We start from the raw sequence: 14809 nt of genomic DNA on the forward strand, positions 1-14809 counted from the left end.
ACCTACATTCGCCTTCCTCTATCGCTCCTTTCGTTCTTTTTCTTCAGCTGCTTCATTCCTTCAGTATGTGTTCTTATTCCTTCCTTCGTTTTCTTTCCCCTCCTTATAGCATGTACACTGCGTGCCTCACCTTTCTTCCCTTGTCGGTGCCCTCCATCGTTGTTTTTTGCATATCTTGGCACCTAGTGGCAGCACCAGAGTGATTCAAGCTTACCGCCTTTTCCCCACGTTGGCACCCCACCCCTTCGTCTGTATTCTTCTTGTGATCGAAGGGCAAAGGGCTCTAGGCGAACGCCAGAATCACAGTGCCCATTCAAGGATACGTGGGAAGACTCCACACTTGACAAGCGGGGCACGAACGGACCGACCGACGGACCGACCGACCGACACTACCCGACCGACCCATGGCAGCATGTTTGTGTCTTGCATGAGCCCCTCGCACTCTGGAGCGTTCTCTCAGCAGCTTTTTATTTTCCTGGAGACCCCGAACAATACCTAGAAAAATATATTTATATATCTACAGTCATGCCGTTGGAATTGAGGCGGTCACGTGCGTCACATTGCCTAGTAAGTTAAAGCAGCTGTTTTATTTATTGCCTGCTTCTCTTCTTTTACCACTGTTCAATTTTTCGAATAGTAAGCTATTTTCTATAAGCTGAGCTATATTGTTTTGATATCCGTGACGGTTCGCACAATTTTTTTCATTTTCTTTTACGCCGCCAGTGCTCTTATTTTGTTCTGCTCGTGTCTACCACTTATTTCTTAATTTTGCTCTCAATATATGCATAAAACCTACCCCAATAACTGAAGGCTGAAGGTTGCCACGCCACTCCTATTCACCCTACGAGGCCTCAGGGCGGACGTGGGTGAAGAGGAAGGACATAGTTTCCTGCGACACATCACTGCGCAGACCTACGCCCAGCACGTATGTAGAACTCCGCGCATCGCCCCAGCCGTTCACCCGCTTCTCACCCGCTCATTCGGCTCCCTTCGGAAGATCCGCTAATCTCGGAATGATCGGTTTGTCTCCGCGGTGGGGATACATTCGGCGAGTGCTGCTCCCGAGCGCCCTTCTTCGTTCCCTATTTTGCGGGTCGGGGAAGAGGCTCTCACAGAGATTAGCCCGACCGCTTTCCTTGGCCCCATTAAACCGCAACGACCGTGGGGACAGTGGGCACGCGCATTCGTCACCAGGGTTGCCACGTTCCGACTGTGATGAGGCTGCAGCGACGACTCCTCGGAGCCACTCAGGGTTGAACTGCTCTCTCGCGCCTCGGATGCTCTGAAGCGTTTCGGGACGCTGCTTTCGCTTGAAGATTAATTTCATCAGTCGGTTTGTTGCTCGACGCAACGGAAGCAACCAAAGAAAGCGAGCGAGGCCGGTTGGTCAAACGCATTGAACGTGGCTTTCTGGTAAGGCTCTCGAAAACAGCTACGAAGCAGCTACGAAAGCTGTTTGATGAAACCTCTTTGTCAGACTTCGTTGTGATGTTATTTTTTGGTGTAGCGTGATGAGAACTGTATGCTGCTACATCTTTATTGTTTTAAGTTGGAAAGGTGAGCGCGAACCGAAGGCAACCCACAAAGAAGGGACGAGGACAATTGGTCTCGTTTTTGTGGGTTGCCTTTTGCACGCGCTAACCTTTCGCTTTAAGAATACCCTGCCACAACTAACCCCAACCAAAGTTTTATTGTCTTTAATGTCGTTCAGAAGTTATTTCACATGCACCTGAGTCAGTCGTAACAACCGCAACGTGTATGGCGGAAATCTTGGAAGGCAAAATACGGCTATAGGTTAGGAGCAGATTTGGATGTTGTCGTTCAATTATAACTATACGGTTGAACCTTCTCTTCATCTAATATCAATTATTTGTTAATAAAACAGCTGAAAGAGATATTGGAATTCTACTCGCCTTTGCGAAAGTAAGTGGCGCGTCACGAGTTCTTCGTTTTTCCACATCTTTGCTTTCTGTGTACTGTAACTACTACATTACGGTGCGGGCACTAATGGGAAGTTACTAAAGATAAATAATAAAGAGCGGAATTTAAGGCGTCGTTCACTCATTCACAGAAGGTGGATCGGTCGGCAGTCGAAAAAGGATTCTCCCGTACCTTATTTACGAAGACGTCTTGCGCCTACATGGAATCAAACTTCTCAGACATATGAAAGAAAAAGAGCCTGTTTCCTTTTCATTGCCACACAGAACATCTCGATACCTTTTACGCTTACATGGAATCAAGCTTCTCAGAAACTTGAAAGAAAAAAAGGCTATTTCCTTTTCACTGCCATACAGAACATCTCGATACTCATAGCTTCTAGTTGGAGCTCTCAACTAGCAAACACGCCCCTTAGCTGGCACTGCAGTATCTTACGAAGTGCGCAAGTTTTACAAGTGTCGGCAATAAGATGGAGGCGGCATTAGGTGTTGCATGCAGCGAATAGAGAAATGGAAGACGCTACTCTGCCGTATACATAGGTCCACGCAATCTTGGTAGAATAACTTTTCCTTCGATGCAAGAAGCTTTCTGCGGCATTGTTGACGCTTGAAAGCCCCGTACGCCTCCAGAACGCTTGTGGCAAGTAAGCATGAAGAAACCTGGTCGACTACATTCGCTTCTACTTTATTACGGGCGAAATTCTCGCTCTCGACTGAGACCGTGGCAATCTCGATGCTTGCACCTCTTCGCGAGTGATTTATTTTGGGCGATCGTTGAGTAACGCAGTATAGGAGCTTCGTGTACTGTGGCGAAACAAGGAGTCCAGTTCGTCCAATGCCTGCCCACGCATGGCCGCCTTGAGTTCGGTACCTCAGGAACGCGCATGCAGTGTCGCTTTCGCAACAAGCGCAGCCTGTCACGTGACGCCGCGCGTACGTGTGGCGTTAGGTTGGTGTGGCGAGGCTGCGTTGACGCTTCGCTGCACTCTGGCTGTTGTACGAGATAAAGACACAAAACTGCAACAGCGGACGGAGATGTGCAGTCCATTAGGTCACTTACACGCGCGGGCAGTGACTGAAATAGACCAGCACGAACAAAAAGGAATAATGTAGACTGCACGAATGGCCTGGTCTTTTCGCGTGAAAGACTGCTCCGTGTGTCGCAAGCTTTCCGCTTATTTCGTAAACAGGCTTTCAAATGTAGCTTGCGCAGAAAAATGGAACTAGGGAGGAAAAAAAAATTACGGCCTTAAGTAGTTCCCATGCGAGCAAGGTTGTCACACGACCGTACTTTCGAAACAGATGGGTGTGCCAACGATGTTTTTTGTTCAAGCTTGAGGCTTTCTTTTATTAAACAAATGACTCGAATGGTGTAACCACTTTTCTTTTTATGAAGATGAGTGTTTCCTATCTCCTCTACTAATTGAAATCCCGGCAGCGGTAAATAACCCAATGAATTAAGTTTTAATATCGAATTTAATTGGTAATTTCTGTCAGCAACGCCTGATGTTTTTTTTTTTTTCATTTCATGAACGCGGAATTCAGGGCATACGAGTGCGAGGGAGTAATCTTGCGAACGGCGACGCCATGTGCTGCCTAGCTGCGTAAGAGACAACGTCATAGCGAGCGCGTACTTCAGGCGTCGTTTTACTGGCCATTCGCTTAACTTAAGCAATGCTTTGTGCAGCTTGAATGCCACACATTTCAGCAAAAAAAGAAATAAAGAAAAGGGGTACATGTTGTTGACGTCGTGAAACTCCTTGCCAAACTGCAACACCCTGAAACGTTTCTTCACGGCAGCTTATTTCCTTGCTAAGGTTATTTATTTTGCAGATGACGACGAAGCTAAAGGTGTGTTCCTTCGCATGCTGTCAGTTCTGGGTTTGAAAAAAAAAAAAAACCCTAGTGGTGACGCTGTAAATAATAAAGAAATTTGCTGCTGTCGTTTGCGTTGTACAGTTTTCTTTTTACTTTTGCATTTTGTAGAGGCCTTTGCAAATAAGGGTTCCCTGGTTGCCATTTTCGTCGCTGTACTGTTGCGTGCGCTTGGTGCACGCGTGGTAGAAGTTGTAACGGGAGCTTTATGCACCTGTTCGAAGCATACCAAAGAGTAGGTGTTTTGGCACCTGTATGCGTAGTATGGAAATTCCTAGTCAGTGCAGGCTTTTGTTTTTGACACTATTTAGTGCTAAACGCAATCTATTCCATACTTGGCACCTAACACGTTGCACGAATTGGAGCATTGACAAGAAGAGATTAACACGCAAAAAAATCGAGTATGGCGCCTAGTTCGGTGACGGAGAGGAGTTGAACCACAGACTCAGTTTTCGATTAGCCACACACATCAACTATGTTTCATCTCGAACGTGTAAGTCAAAGCTGTACCTTTCGGACAAACTGGCGTACATGTTTTCTTGCGTAAGAGCACTGAGCAACACCGTATTTGTCGCGTATTATAAGGTCTGGCCTTTATTGCTACATATGAATTGCTCCTTTGACTAAATGCATGAATTTCGGATATCTGAGTAAAACTGTTTTACGGGGTGGGGGGGGGCTGAAGCTGATATTGATTTCTTGTTTGCAGGTTGTGATGATATAGAAGAATGAAAACTTTTGCGAGTTTTGACGAGTTCGTTATTGCAACTCATAATGCCACATCCGAAAAATAAGCCGTAAAACTGGCGAGCTGGCACGCTGATTCACGTGTCAAGACTGAACTGAAAATACGGCAACATATAGTCAGCCAGGAAACAGCGAAACAATGACGTGTGCGCCATGACGTGTTCGTCATGACGTGTGCGCCCAGTTTCCAGAGCGCGTATATACACTTTCTTGCACGGCGAGTCGCACCAAGCGGAACCTGCCAGGCAGTAACTGTATGACTTATATTTTATAGTGTTTATTATTATTATTCTATTACCGTTTATCTTGGGTAGCTACGCCATTTTCGTTCTTAATTCTCTTCCACCGCCGAAAATCACATTCAGCTTTACGCTGTATTGCTTTTACTTCATCGTGGTGAAATTAACATAACTCGCCCGCTACCAGAGAAAATCGTGGCGTTTTTCGTTGACGGCGCATGTGGAACGAGTTGAAAGGGTCTCTCTAAATAGATGAGAAACAAATCGGTGCTCCTTTCTCTGCTCAGCGCGAGAGGAGAGAAAGTACGGTTTATTCCGAAGAAGAGTGCAGATGGCGCCCCAGTGAGGGTGTCTCTGGCCAGCTACTCAACACTCTGAACGGAAAGAAGTAAGAAGGGAGTACGGTGTTCTCTAGCGTACTCTCGTTTATAAGAGAGTGACTTGCTCGATTCTCATAAAAGATAGTGCGGTCCACGTGACCATCAAGCGGCCCCAACCTATCCGGTGGCAGTACTTCTTCCAGAAAAAGAAAACCTCCGGCGCGCCACGCGAGCACTTCTCCCACCGTGTGGCACAGACATCCCGGCGACCTTGCGCGCTGGAAAGAGATCTTGCTTCCAAAGTTACACCTCAGTGTGGCTCTCACCCCTGCGGTAACCTGATCGTGGCCGGCAGAGTATCATGCCTCTTTCGTCGAGCCCAGCTCCTTGAGAATGCCGTCCATCGGCGCGGGAAAAGCCATTATATGAAGCCTCACGAGGCGTGTCACTGATCTGCAAACACGTACATTAAAGCCACCGTGGTTCCTGTTGCCGATATACACCTAAAAACTTTTAACGTCCCCTGGATGACCTATTTATTGAACCGCACCATTACAGCTACCACTAGCGCCAGCGCGGAGAACGAGCCGACGTTGTGAACAGCGCGGGTTCCGCGAATGATAGAGCTGATGAAACGCACTTTCCTGTTTCTTTTCGTTTTTCGTGTTTCGTATCTTAACCACAGTCTGATGAAACATACACGCTAGAAAGAACGCTCGGTACTGGCTCGATTTACTTTTGTGCGCCGTCCAGTAGGCCCCTGTGTCATTTTTTTACAGATAAAATATTTATCTGAAGTTAAGGTTTGCTCTGTATAGTTCCCTGAAACTATACGAGAAACTATGCTATTTCAGTCATAAGCACACGCTATTGTGAACTGTAAACCGTAGCAATGACTTGTTCAAATACCTTAATTACCACATTTTAGATCATATTAGGTTTACATGTGCGCAAAACATTAAAAATAAATAAATCAGGTTTTGGTGTTTGTTTCATTTAGGAGCAAAGCGACGTTGAGGAACGATAAGAAAAGAGGCAGACGCCAGAAAGGTCATGTTTGCAGAGTAGATCCCTGCTAGGCTAATTGCTGGCTCTCGCGGAACTCCCCTCCCCTTTATGTCTTTCCCCTCCGTAAAGCACAAAAATAAAAATAGTGCAAGATAGTGCAGCCCATTAGTTCTGCTCGCGGAACTCAGGAAGCGGCGTCAATGAAGAAGGCAGCCGGGCGCAGCAGAGGAAGGCTGTAGACAAACTTGGCCTGCTTAGAACAGCGAACGGAACTCGGCCGGTGACCGTGATTGACGCCGACACGACTGCCTCTTCCACGAGGAGGCTAGTGGGAGACGCGAAGGCGACTCTCGGAGGCACAAGGCTGGCCTAAAGCATCTGCTTTACGCCTCCGGAAGAGCCGCCACGACGCTGCTCTGACACTGCCGACAAACAAACGGCATTGCGCAGGAAACAAGGGCAAAAAAATACGGGAGAGAAAAACAAAAAACGGAGAAAAGAAGCCTTGCGTCAGAAAGGCTGTCTCGGCAAAGAAAGTGAACCCTGACTAGGTCTGTGTTCTGTGTCTTCTTTTGTGCTCACACTGGGCTTCCCTTTGTGAGTCGCACAACAAGATGTTTAGATGAGGATTGATAGGCTGAACTACATCAGCCGTTCTTTAGGAGTGCTATATACTTTGCAATGGTGCACAGTCCAACAGTGGCGAAACGGATTCCAGCGTAGAGAAAAACCCTGTGCTACGGTCTAATGATAACTTTGTGAGCTCTGAGCGCGTTATTCTCAATGCCTTCTTCTCAAGCACTTTTTCAGAGCAGGAAAACGTAAACATAAGGGAACCTGAGTAACACCGCCATTTGACCTAGGTAATACAGCAGCCTCTTTTAGCGCTGTTTTTCACAAGAAGGGAATTGGTACTGTCGCGATTCGCATTTTACATGTGTGCGCATGAATCATGCAATATTAACTGATTTTTCAATTCCGTATTAATAAACTTGTTCTTGGCAGCTTAATTTTCCTGGAGAACATTTGGTGCCCTCCCCGCCCGGTAATGGCGTTTGCTACGCCCCATGGCGATCTCTCTTGACCTTTGATTGAACTTAGTCGAGGTATAACATGTTCAAAGGAATCATGACTTCAGGTTCTGGCGATTAACGTATGAAACAGCAAATGGGGCTTTATTGGCATCACACTAGGAGGATATTAACGATCTTCCACATTAGCGAAGCATGCGTTGGTTGCACGACCGCTATTCACTCTGAGACGTCTGTGCGCACGGATTTATTTATTTCGGAATGCTGTCAATCCTTTTGGGGATTTTCACAGGAGCGGACAAGAACATATGGTATACACAAGTGCGGTTTATGTTTCAGTAGCGACGAGGAAGTTTGTTCAAACGTTCTCGTCATGACGTACAGTGCAATGTGTATAGTACAAAATGGCCATAGTGGCCGATTTGCCAGCAAATGATAATCACACATCATTTGTAGCATACTTGCCTCCTTCACAGAAAACATATGCCATCTTTTAAGACAAAAACCTTTACCTGCGGCGTTGTCAGAGCCTGTTATGAATTGAAATTGAAAATTGGTTTTTGGGCAAAAGAAGTGACGCAGCATCTGTCACACATATCGTTGGACACCTGAACCGCGCAGTAAGGAAATGGATAAAGGAGGGAATAACAGAAGAAAGGAAGAAAGAGGTGCCGTAGTGGAGGGCTCCGGAATAATTTCGACCACCTGGGAATCTTTAACACGCACTGACATCGCAAAGTACACGGATGCTATTGCGTTCCGCCTCCATCGAAACGCTGCCGCCGCGGTCGGGTTCGAACCCGGGTACTCCGGATCAGTAGCCGAGAGCCCTAACCACTGAGCCATCGCGGTGGGACCTGTTATGACCGGCGATATTAAAACCTCTGTGAGTAATGAGGTGGAAGAGTGGAGCTGGCCTTTCCTCCTTTACTGACGTTCTCCTTCTTTCGCCTTCACCTTTCCAATTGCGCGCTGACAGGCCTGTACCCGGAGTCGCATGGGATAGTGGCCGACGCCATGTACGACACGGAGCGGCGCGACCTGTTCTTGGGCGTTCCCACAGCGGGTAGCTCGGCGCCCTGGTCCCACTGGTGGGAGAGCGCCGAGCCCATCTGGCTTCTCGCTGAGCGAAACAGGCTCCGCTCGGCCGTCTACTGGTAAGCAGTGATTCGGCACTCGTTCACTCATGCGTTCTTTTTTGGGTAGTCAAAAATAGACACACGTGTGCAAGTTCTCCACTCTTGAGAGCGGCTGGCATTCTAATCAGCTAACAATTGGGCGGTGGTTACCCTTATAAAAATGACCTTTAGACAGTCTGTGGACTTCCTATAGGATCTCTTGCCTTCCTGTAGATATTTATTTTTGTCTATTCATAATCTATAGACTGTCTAAAGACAAAAATCTGCTAAAAGTGTATGGCCGCAAATCTATAGATTGTCTATAGACTGTACATAAATCTATAGATTGTCGATAGACTCTACATAAATCTAGACTGTCTATAGACTGTATCTAGAGTTTATATTGCTTATAGACTTCTCTGTAGGGTTTGTCGATATAGGGTCTACAGACTTCATAGACAGAAGTCTATGGACAGTCTACAGACTGGCTAAAAAGTTTTTGTTCGGATACTCTAAACACATTTTTCAGAAAAAGAGAGAGAAATAATAATTTAACTCTCAGTACGCGCTAGCGAAGGGGCTGTGGGCTGTGTAATGTTTCCGGTTGTTTTCTGTTGCAACTCGATAACAGCAGCGCGCCTTCCTCCATTTCTTTGCTGTCACAGGAATCTCCTTTACCTCAACTTGTTGTCTGTCACAGGAATGCCGTACGAGGCACATTATTGTCCTGCGCACGTTATGGTCTAACTTGCAGTAATCAGCTCCCATGTGTATGACAAAGACTGCTGTTCCGCAAAAGAAATTTTAGTGCGCTGGCAATTATACATCAGTGAATTTCCTCTAATGTGATAGTTATATTTAATCACGTTAGTTCAGACATGTACAAATGCCCCTACCAACGTGAAACTATTTTCACACGCCGCTCAAATTCCATTAGGCAGCATGTTATACCAACGCATACCTTCCTCGAATGGAATTTGCCCGAAATATGTATATTCTCAAAATATTTTCGCTTGTTCTTTTCTGCAAATCTGCACGAAGCGTAGTATTGTACTCACGCAAAGCGATATGTTTTCATCTATGCTTTCTTTCTTTTGTATAACATTAAAAAAGTCAAGGACGTAGCACACGTCTTAAGATCCTAAGGGCCGTGCTCAGGTTTTTACGTTAAACTGGCCTGGATACCCATCTGTGACCGCCTGCACTACCTACACGGTTTGCACAGCATACCGCGTTAGTGGATACACAGTGACAGCTCTGACATCATGCGTGAGTGTGCACACTTGTGTTTTAATGGAGCCCCTACTCCAGTATGTTTAAAGACACGCGTCGGTGTGTGTTCACATGATTTTCACGTACGTCTACTCACCGCGATGCGAGTGCCAGCCAGTGTGTGTAGGTGGACATCACCCCATGAAACTCATTGTATTATGCCATTATCAACCATCATTCGGTGTTTCCCTTTCCTCTGATTTTCCCAGTGTGCAGTAGCAGACCAGGGTCATGTTAAGACCAGCCGACCTCTCCTCCTTTCCTCTCATTAAAATTAATTTCTCTCTGTCTTTCTCTCTGAAGATGCGTTAGACGCCAATGGAATAGGGCTCGTTTTGAACGCGGCTGCCACCGGCCACCGCAACTGCCACCTGTACGGCCTTCCTCTTCCAATAAAAAAGGCGCATCAGAGTGTTTCAATGCAGATCTATGCGTACAAGTACAGGGGAGGGGAAGCACACCCTTGACCTTTCGGCCCCGATGTGAAGAACGCGGGACCACCCCAGCCACACCTCGTCTTCCTGCTAACCATCTGGCACCCCCTACCCGCTCGTGTGACACCTTCTTCCCCGCACCGCAGGTGGCCCGGCTGCGAGGTGGCGCTGAACGAGACGCGTCCGGCCATCTGCATGCCCCAGCGGCCCGTTCACGGGTGGCGCGGCCTGGACGCCGACTTCCGCCGGAAGCTGGACGAGGTGCTCGAGGTGTTCGACACCGACGAGCTCAGCCTGGCCATGCTGCAGTACGGCGCGGTCGCCTACTTCGGTACTCATACTTCTAGTCTACATTGCGGCCGACAGTGTCCAGAGGCGATCACGGATTGTGTGAAGGGGCGGGGGGTGTTACGATGATGCTTTCTGTGACTGAGTCCAGCTGATGATTGTCAATCATTACTGTCAAGAAGGCAGCCAATGAACCGGTGAATCATGATCTAAATTTAGACACCGAAATTTCAAGCCGCAAGCGGTTTAGATGAGCATGCTATCTGCAAACAAATGTGACATTCCTTGTGTGCTGCGAGGTTCCGCGTTCCACGGCGCGGCGTAGACGGAGACCCAGATGACAGCGGCATCATCAATTACCCAGCCATGCACTTTGAGTGACGACCAGAACAACCGGACCCGCCGCCGCCGCCGCGGGGAAACAGGCTTTATCCTCCCCAATTTGCGTGGCCGTTCCAGGTGCGGCCCTCCCGGGCACATTCCAGGACAAGGGAGCTGTCAGCGGGCCAGAGCGCGCCGTACCACAGCCGACGCTATGCGCTACCGCGAAGACAACATTCTTTCCCTCCTTCCCCTTTCGACGTGGGCTATCGCCGGGAAGGCACCCACAGCTTCCCTCCGTGCCTCGTGAACAAAAGCGCATTCCCAGAAGGGCCGTGACGGACACCTGTCATGGCGGACAGGCAGTACTCGCCAAGAATGTGGAAAGACAGGCGCTAGTGAATTAGCTCCGAAGAGAGAGCCTGTGTATACTCTCACTTGAGAGAGAGTGGTGGCGTTTTTGTTGTTTATTTAGTTTGTATTGTTAACAGACTCTGGGTTCGAGGCTAAGCCCAACCCAAGGGGTTGTCCCCATCTCGCATGTTATTTTGGATTGGAGAATTGATGCTTTGGGCGGGCCACTGGAAATGACCGCCCTTAGTCCTTTGTTAATCAAGTGCTTAAAAGCACATGTAAACAGATGCAGTCCAGTCTGAGCTGGGGCTCCATGCTTAGCATGTAATGTGATGCTACTTAGGCACTAACCGGCCCGGTCGATGAGTAAAGTAGTGCAAAGTTTGTTCTTTTGTAAATTCAGTTCTGCTTTTTCCAGTTTTACTCTCTGTATATGTATGTTGTAAAATTATGCTCTGCTGTCATCATCTACAAGCTCGCCTCCTGTTCATCTTCCAAGCCGAACGACACTAGAGGAAGGGTTTGTGAACCATCCTCGAAGAAACGGACGACTATTGAAATTCTACTGCATACACGCTCAGGACGACATCGTTCGCCAAGAGGGCCTTCAGCGCCGAAGCCCGACGGCGTGCAGCTTCTGCCAGCAACCGCTCGAGCCCAACTCCGGAGCCACTCCATCGCCCCCATGAAGTCGTCGGCACGTAAGCTCGGACGCCCCAGCCTCTGATGTATAACCTTAATCATGTGTAATTATTGAATATACCTGTTTGTTTAAACTGAGCCATACGGTGTCTCTTTGCCTCTCCGTCCCGTGTGGACCTGCGCATTATGGGGGTCATCACACAAATCTGCATGCTCGAATTCCGAAACCACTCAGTAAAAAAGTAATGTTCACAACCGTCATGCACCAAGATAACCCACACAAGAAAGCGTCATATATTGAAAAGCGCACGACGAAGAGAAGCATACCAGGGCTCTTGGCTACTGGGACAGGAAACAATTCTTGCCATTTTATTGAGGAGCTTATTTAGCATACCAGAGACATGTTAGCGGGGACGTGTACCTGCTAGCGAACGCCTCTTGCGCATGCGCAGGGACATGGTTGGGGCCAGGCGAGGCCACTGCGCGTGCGCAGACGGCTTCCGGTAAACGAGTATACGTCTACGCTAATACATCTGCGGTATGCTAAAAACGTCTATTACTGGGATGTGTTATTTGAAATGCACGCATAAGCTGCGTGTGTAACGGACCTGTTCCTTCAAAATTATTTCAATCACTACCATCATCATCAGGTAATTTAAGTTTACTACACGACTGAGGACTTTCCCAATGACCTCTGTTTTGAGCCACAGGAGGCCGCATTATGTAAGAAAACCTCGCACCATGTCTCGGCACCTGAACCTCCCGATATGCACTATGGCATCCAAATGGACCATCGGCAATTATTTCTGCACTTTACATGCTCGGCTTATGAATATTTTTTCTCATATCCAACAAAAGTATCGGCAAGTACAGTCTGTTCTTTAATCCACGTTATCTTCATTTTTCTTTCTATTAGCCTTAACATGCATTTCTTCATCCCTCAATGCACTGTTCTTAGTCCCATATGTTATTAGAATATCTTATATAGATCAGTGTCTTATATCTTCACTCGCAAGCTGTGCTAAACTTTTTAAAGGTATGTAGTGCTAACGAGCCGAGACATATATCATGATTTTTTGCTTAAAAGTCTGTCGATGTTTCACCGAATACTTCAAACGTGTACGTTAGCATGCAGATTTATGACAACCTGAACGTCTGACGTATTCGCGGCTTTCTCTTGTCTTTAAAGGTCGTCACCGGGGTCCAGAGAGCAGAGAACGGCACAAGGCTCTAGCTGAGTTCGATCACCACCTCAACTATCTCATTGACAGGCTGGAAGCGCTGAACCTGACAGAAAAGGTGAGTGCAAGGCTCTAAAACGCAGTGCATGTTGCGCTTCAGATCAGTGCCTATATGCATGCCGGAAACTTTCTGCGAGCACCACCAGAACAATGGCGACAGCACGAAGAGGGACACCAGGGCACAATCTCTGTAGTTCCTCACAAGCTCTGCTGTCAGCGCGCAAGCAGAACAATAATTGCGGCTAGGCACGTGCATTCATACCAGTCGTATTCAGTCAAGTGCGCTTGTTTTCCACTACCAAAGGCAGAAGTTTAAAGAAGCCAGAAATGAAAAATATACCTTCCCAGAACGCAAAATGCCGTCCTACTTATGCGTGAGAAGACTAATGTGTACTTTCTTTTGCGTGGTTCTATAAGTGTGCATTTATGAGAAAACGGAGATTCAAAGAGAAACGAGGCTTTCTGTGTCAACGGCATTGTTCTTTTGTGCGTCAGCACTAGATGGGTCACAAGCGAAAAGGCCGTGATTCGTCATGTTTAATCCACGGGGTAAGTCGGGTAATCTAGGGGGATCGTTGCACAAGCTGCAGCCAATGGAAGGAGGGCGTCGCGCCACTGTAGCTGGCGCTACGATTAAGACAAAGAGCGAGGAACACGGATGCGTGCACATGAAGATGCCAGAAAGAAGAGGTGAGGAATGAAGTCGCAGGGGGAAGTTCCGTGAAGTATTCTGCTCTTGGTCCTCCTTACTGAACCCTGGCCTATACCCCGTCGTGGGTACGCGGCTTGTCACTGTGGCAACAGCAACAACAAATGGTGAATCATGGATGAAGCCAGTCCTTCGACAGAGAGCCGAACGACCTGCACGGCGAGCTGAACAGCAACGCAAAAGAAGAGAGCGTCAACGTGTGTCAACCGGTCCAGTGGATATAGCGAGGTGGCCAGCCGACGAAACACGGCAAAGACGGTATAATCTTGCTAAGCGGGATGCGGAAACAGGTGGAGCGCGAGAAAGAAGAGGCGAATGATGAAGTCACCGGAGGAACAACAACAGCAGCAGCAGCAACAACAACAACGACCTGCAGTCGGGAGGCGAGTACAAGTGGCTTCAGAGAGCGCCAAACGGAGGGAACGGCGACTCGAATCGCAACTGGCAGCCCAGGCGGCTTATCGCAAGAGGAAAACCGAAAAATGCCTGGAAGAACATTTCTGGGTGCAACTCGAATTTTCAAGCCTATAAATGGCCAAAAAGGATAAACAAAGCAAAACAAGGCCAAACGTGCTAAGCACTTAAGTCGCAATTAGCTTTATAGGCTAAATCGGGGGTGATTTTTTTCTCTCGATCTGATGCGCATCTTAACAGATGTTCTCATCCCAAATTCGCGTCTGTGCTATCTGAAAGGTGGCTAGTTAGAAGTTGTTCATCTTTTGAAGAAGCACTGAAAAGCGATAGCGGTAAAATACGGTGACACAAGTGTCGAGACACCAGCGATCATTGTGTCGCTGTGAGTCTTCCGAGGTCGCCTTTAGGCGCTTATTCCAAAGATGAACGTCCAATGGTTGCTATGTGAGACACTGCACAGTGATCGATGCAGATGTCGTGTTAAGCAAGTCACACCGCCAAGCGCTTTCAGTACACTAGATACAGCTGGTCATGGACCAACCCAAGACAATGGCTGAAGCAGCTGTGACTCATATTGCACATTGCACCAGGCGTACTTCCGGAAACTTTGTATTAAAGGTCTTGAACAACAGCAAGTTTCTTTGACCGTGTACTGAAGGCGATTTCGCAAGAAAAACGTTCTTCGGAAAAATATACCTATAAATGCAAATCATTCTGAGAAACAGCAAATTTCTTTCATGAGCTGCTAAAAGCAAGCTGGGAGTATGACGATGAACCACAGGCTCCTATACAGTACGTGAGTACGCAGTTAAAAGATCACGCTGTGTTCTACAGCAATTCCTACCAATTGGGAGCAGAG

At 47.6% G+C, this 14809-nt stretch overlaps 1 protein-coding gene across 2 annotated transcripts in view; it reads left to right on the forward strand.

The window, feature by feature from the left end:
• Positions 1-14809, forward strand: part of LOC144093990 (glycerophosphocholine cholinephosphodiesterase ENPP6-like) — a 49031-nt gene that overhangs the window by 20891 nt on the left and 13331 nt on the right. For both annotated transcript variants that reach the window (XR_013306367.1, XM_077627809.1), the window contains exons 2-4: positions 8137-8314; positions 10128-10312; positions 12776-12885. Coding sequence is in view for 1 of the 2 variants with exons in the window: in XM_077627809.1 (XP_077483935.1) it covers positions 8137-8314; positions 10128-10312; positions 12776-12885 (473 nt within the window). In the remaining variant the exon portion in view is untranslated. The remainder of the gene's footprint in view (positions 1-8136; positions 8315-10127; positions 10313-12775; positions 12886-14809) is intronic.

This window comes from Amblyomma americanum, chromosome 6 (assembly GCF_052857255.1).
Source record: "Amblyomma americanum isolate KBUSLIRL-KWMA chromosome 6, ASM5285725v1, whole genome shotgun sequence".
NCBI lineage: Eukaryota > Metazoa > Arthropoda > Arachnida > Ixodida > Ixodidae > Amblyomma > Amblyomma americanum.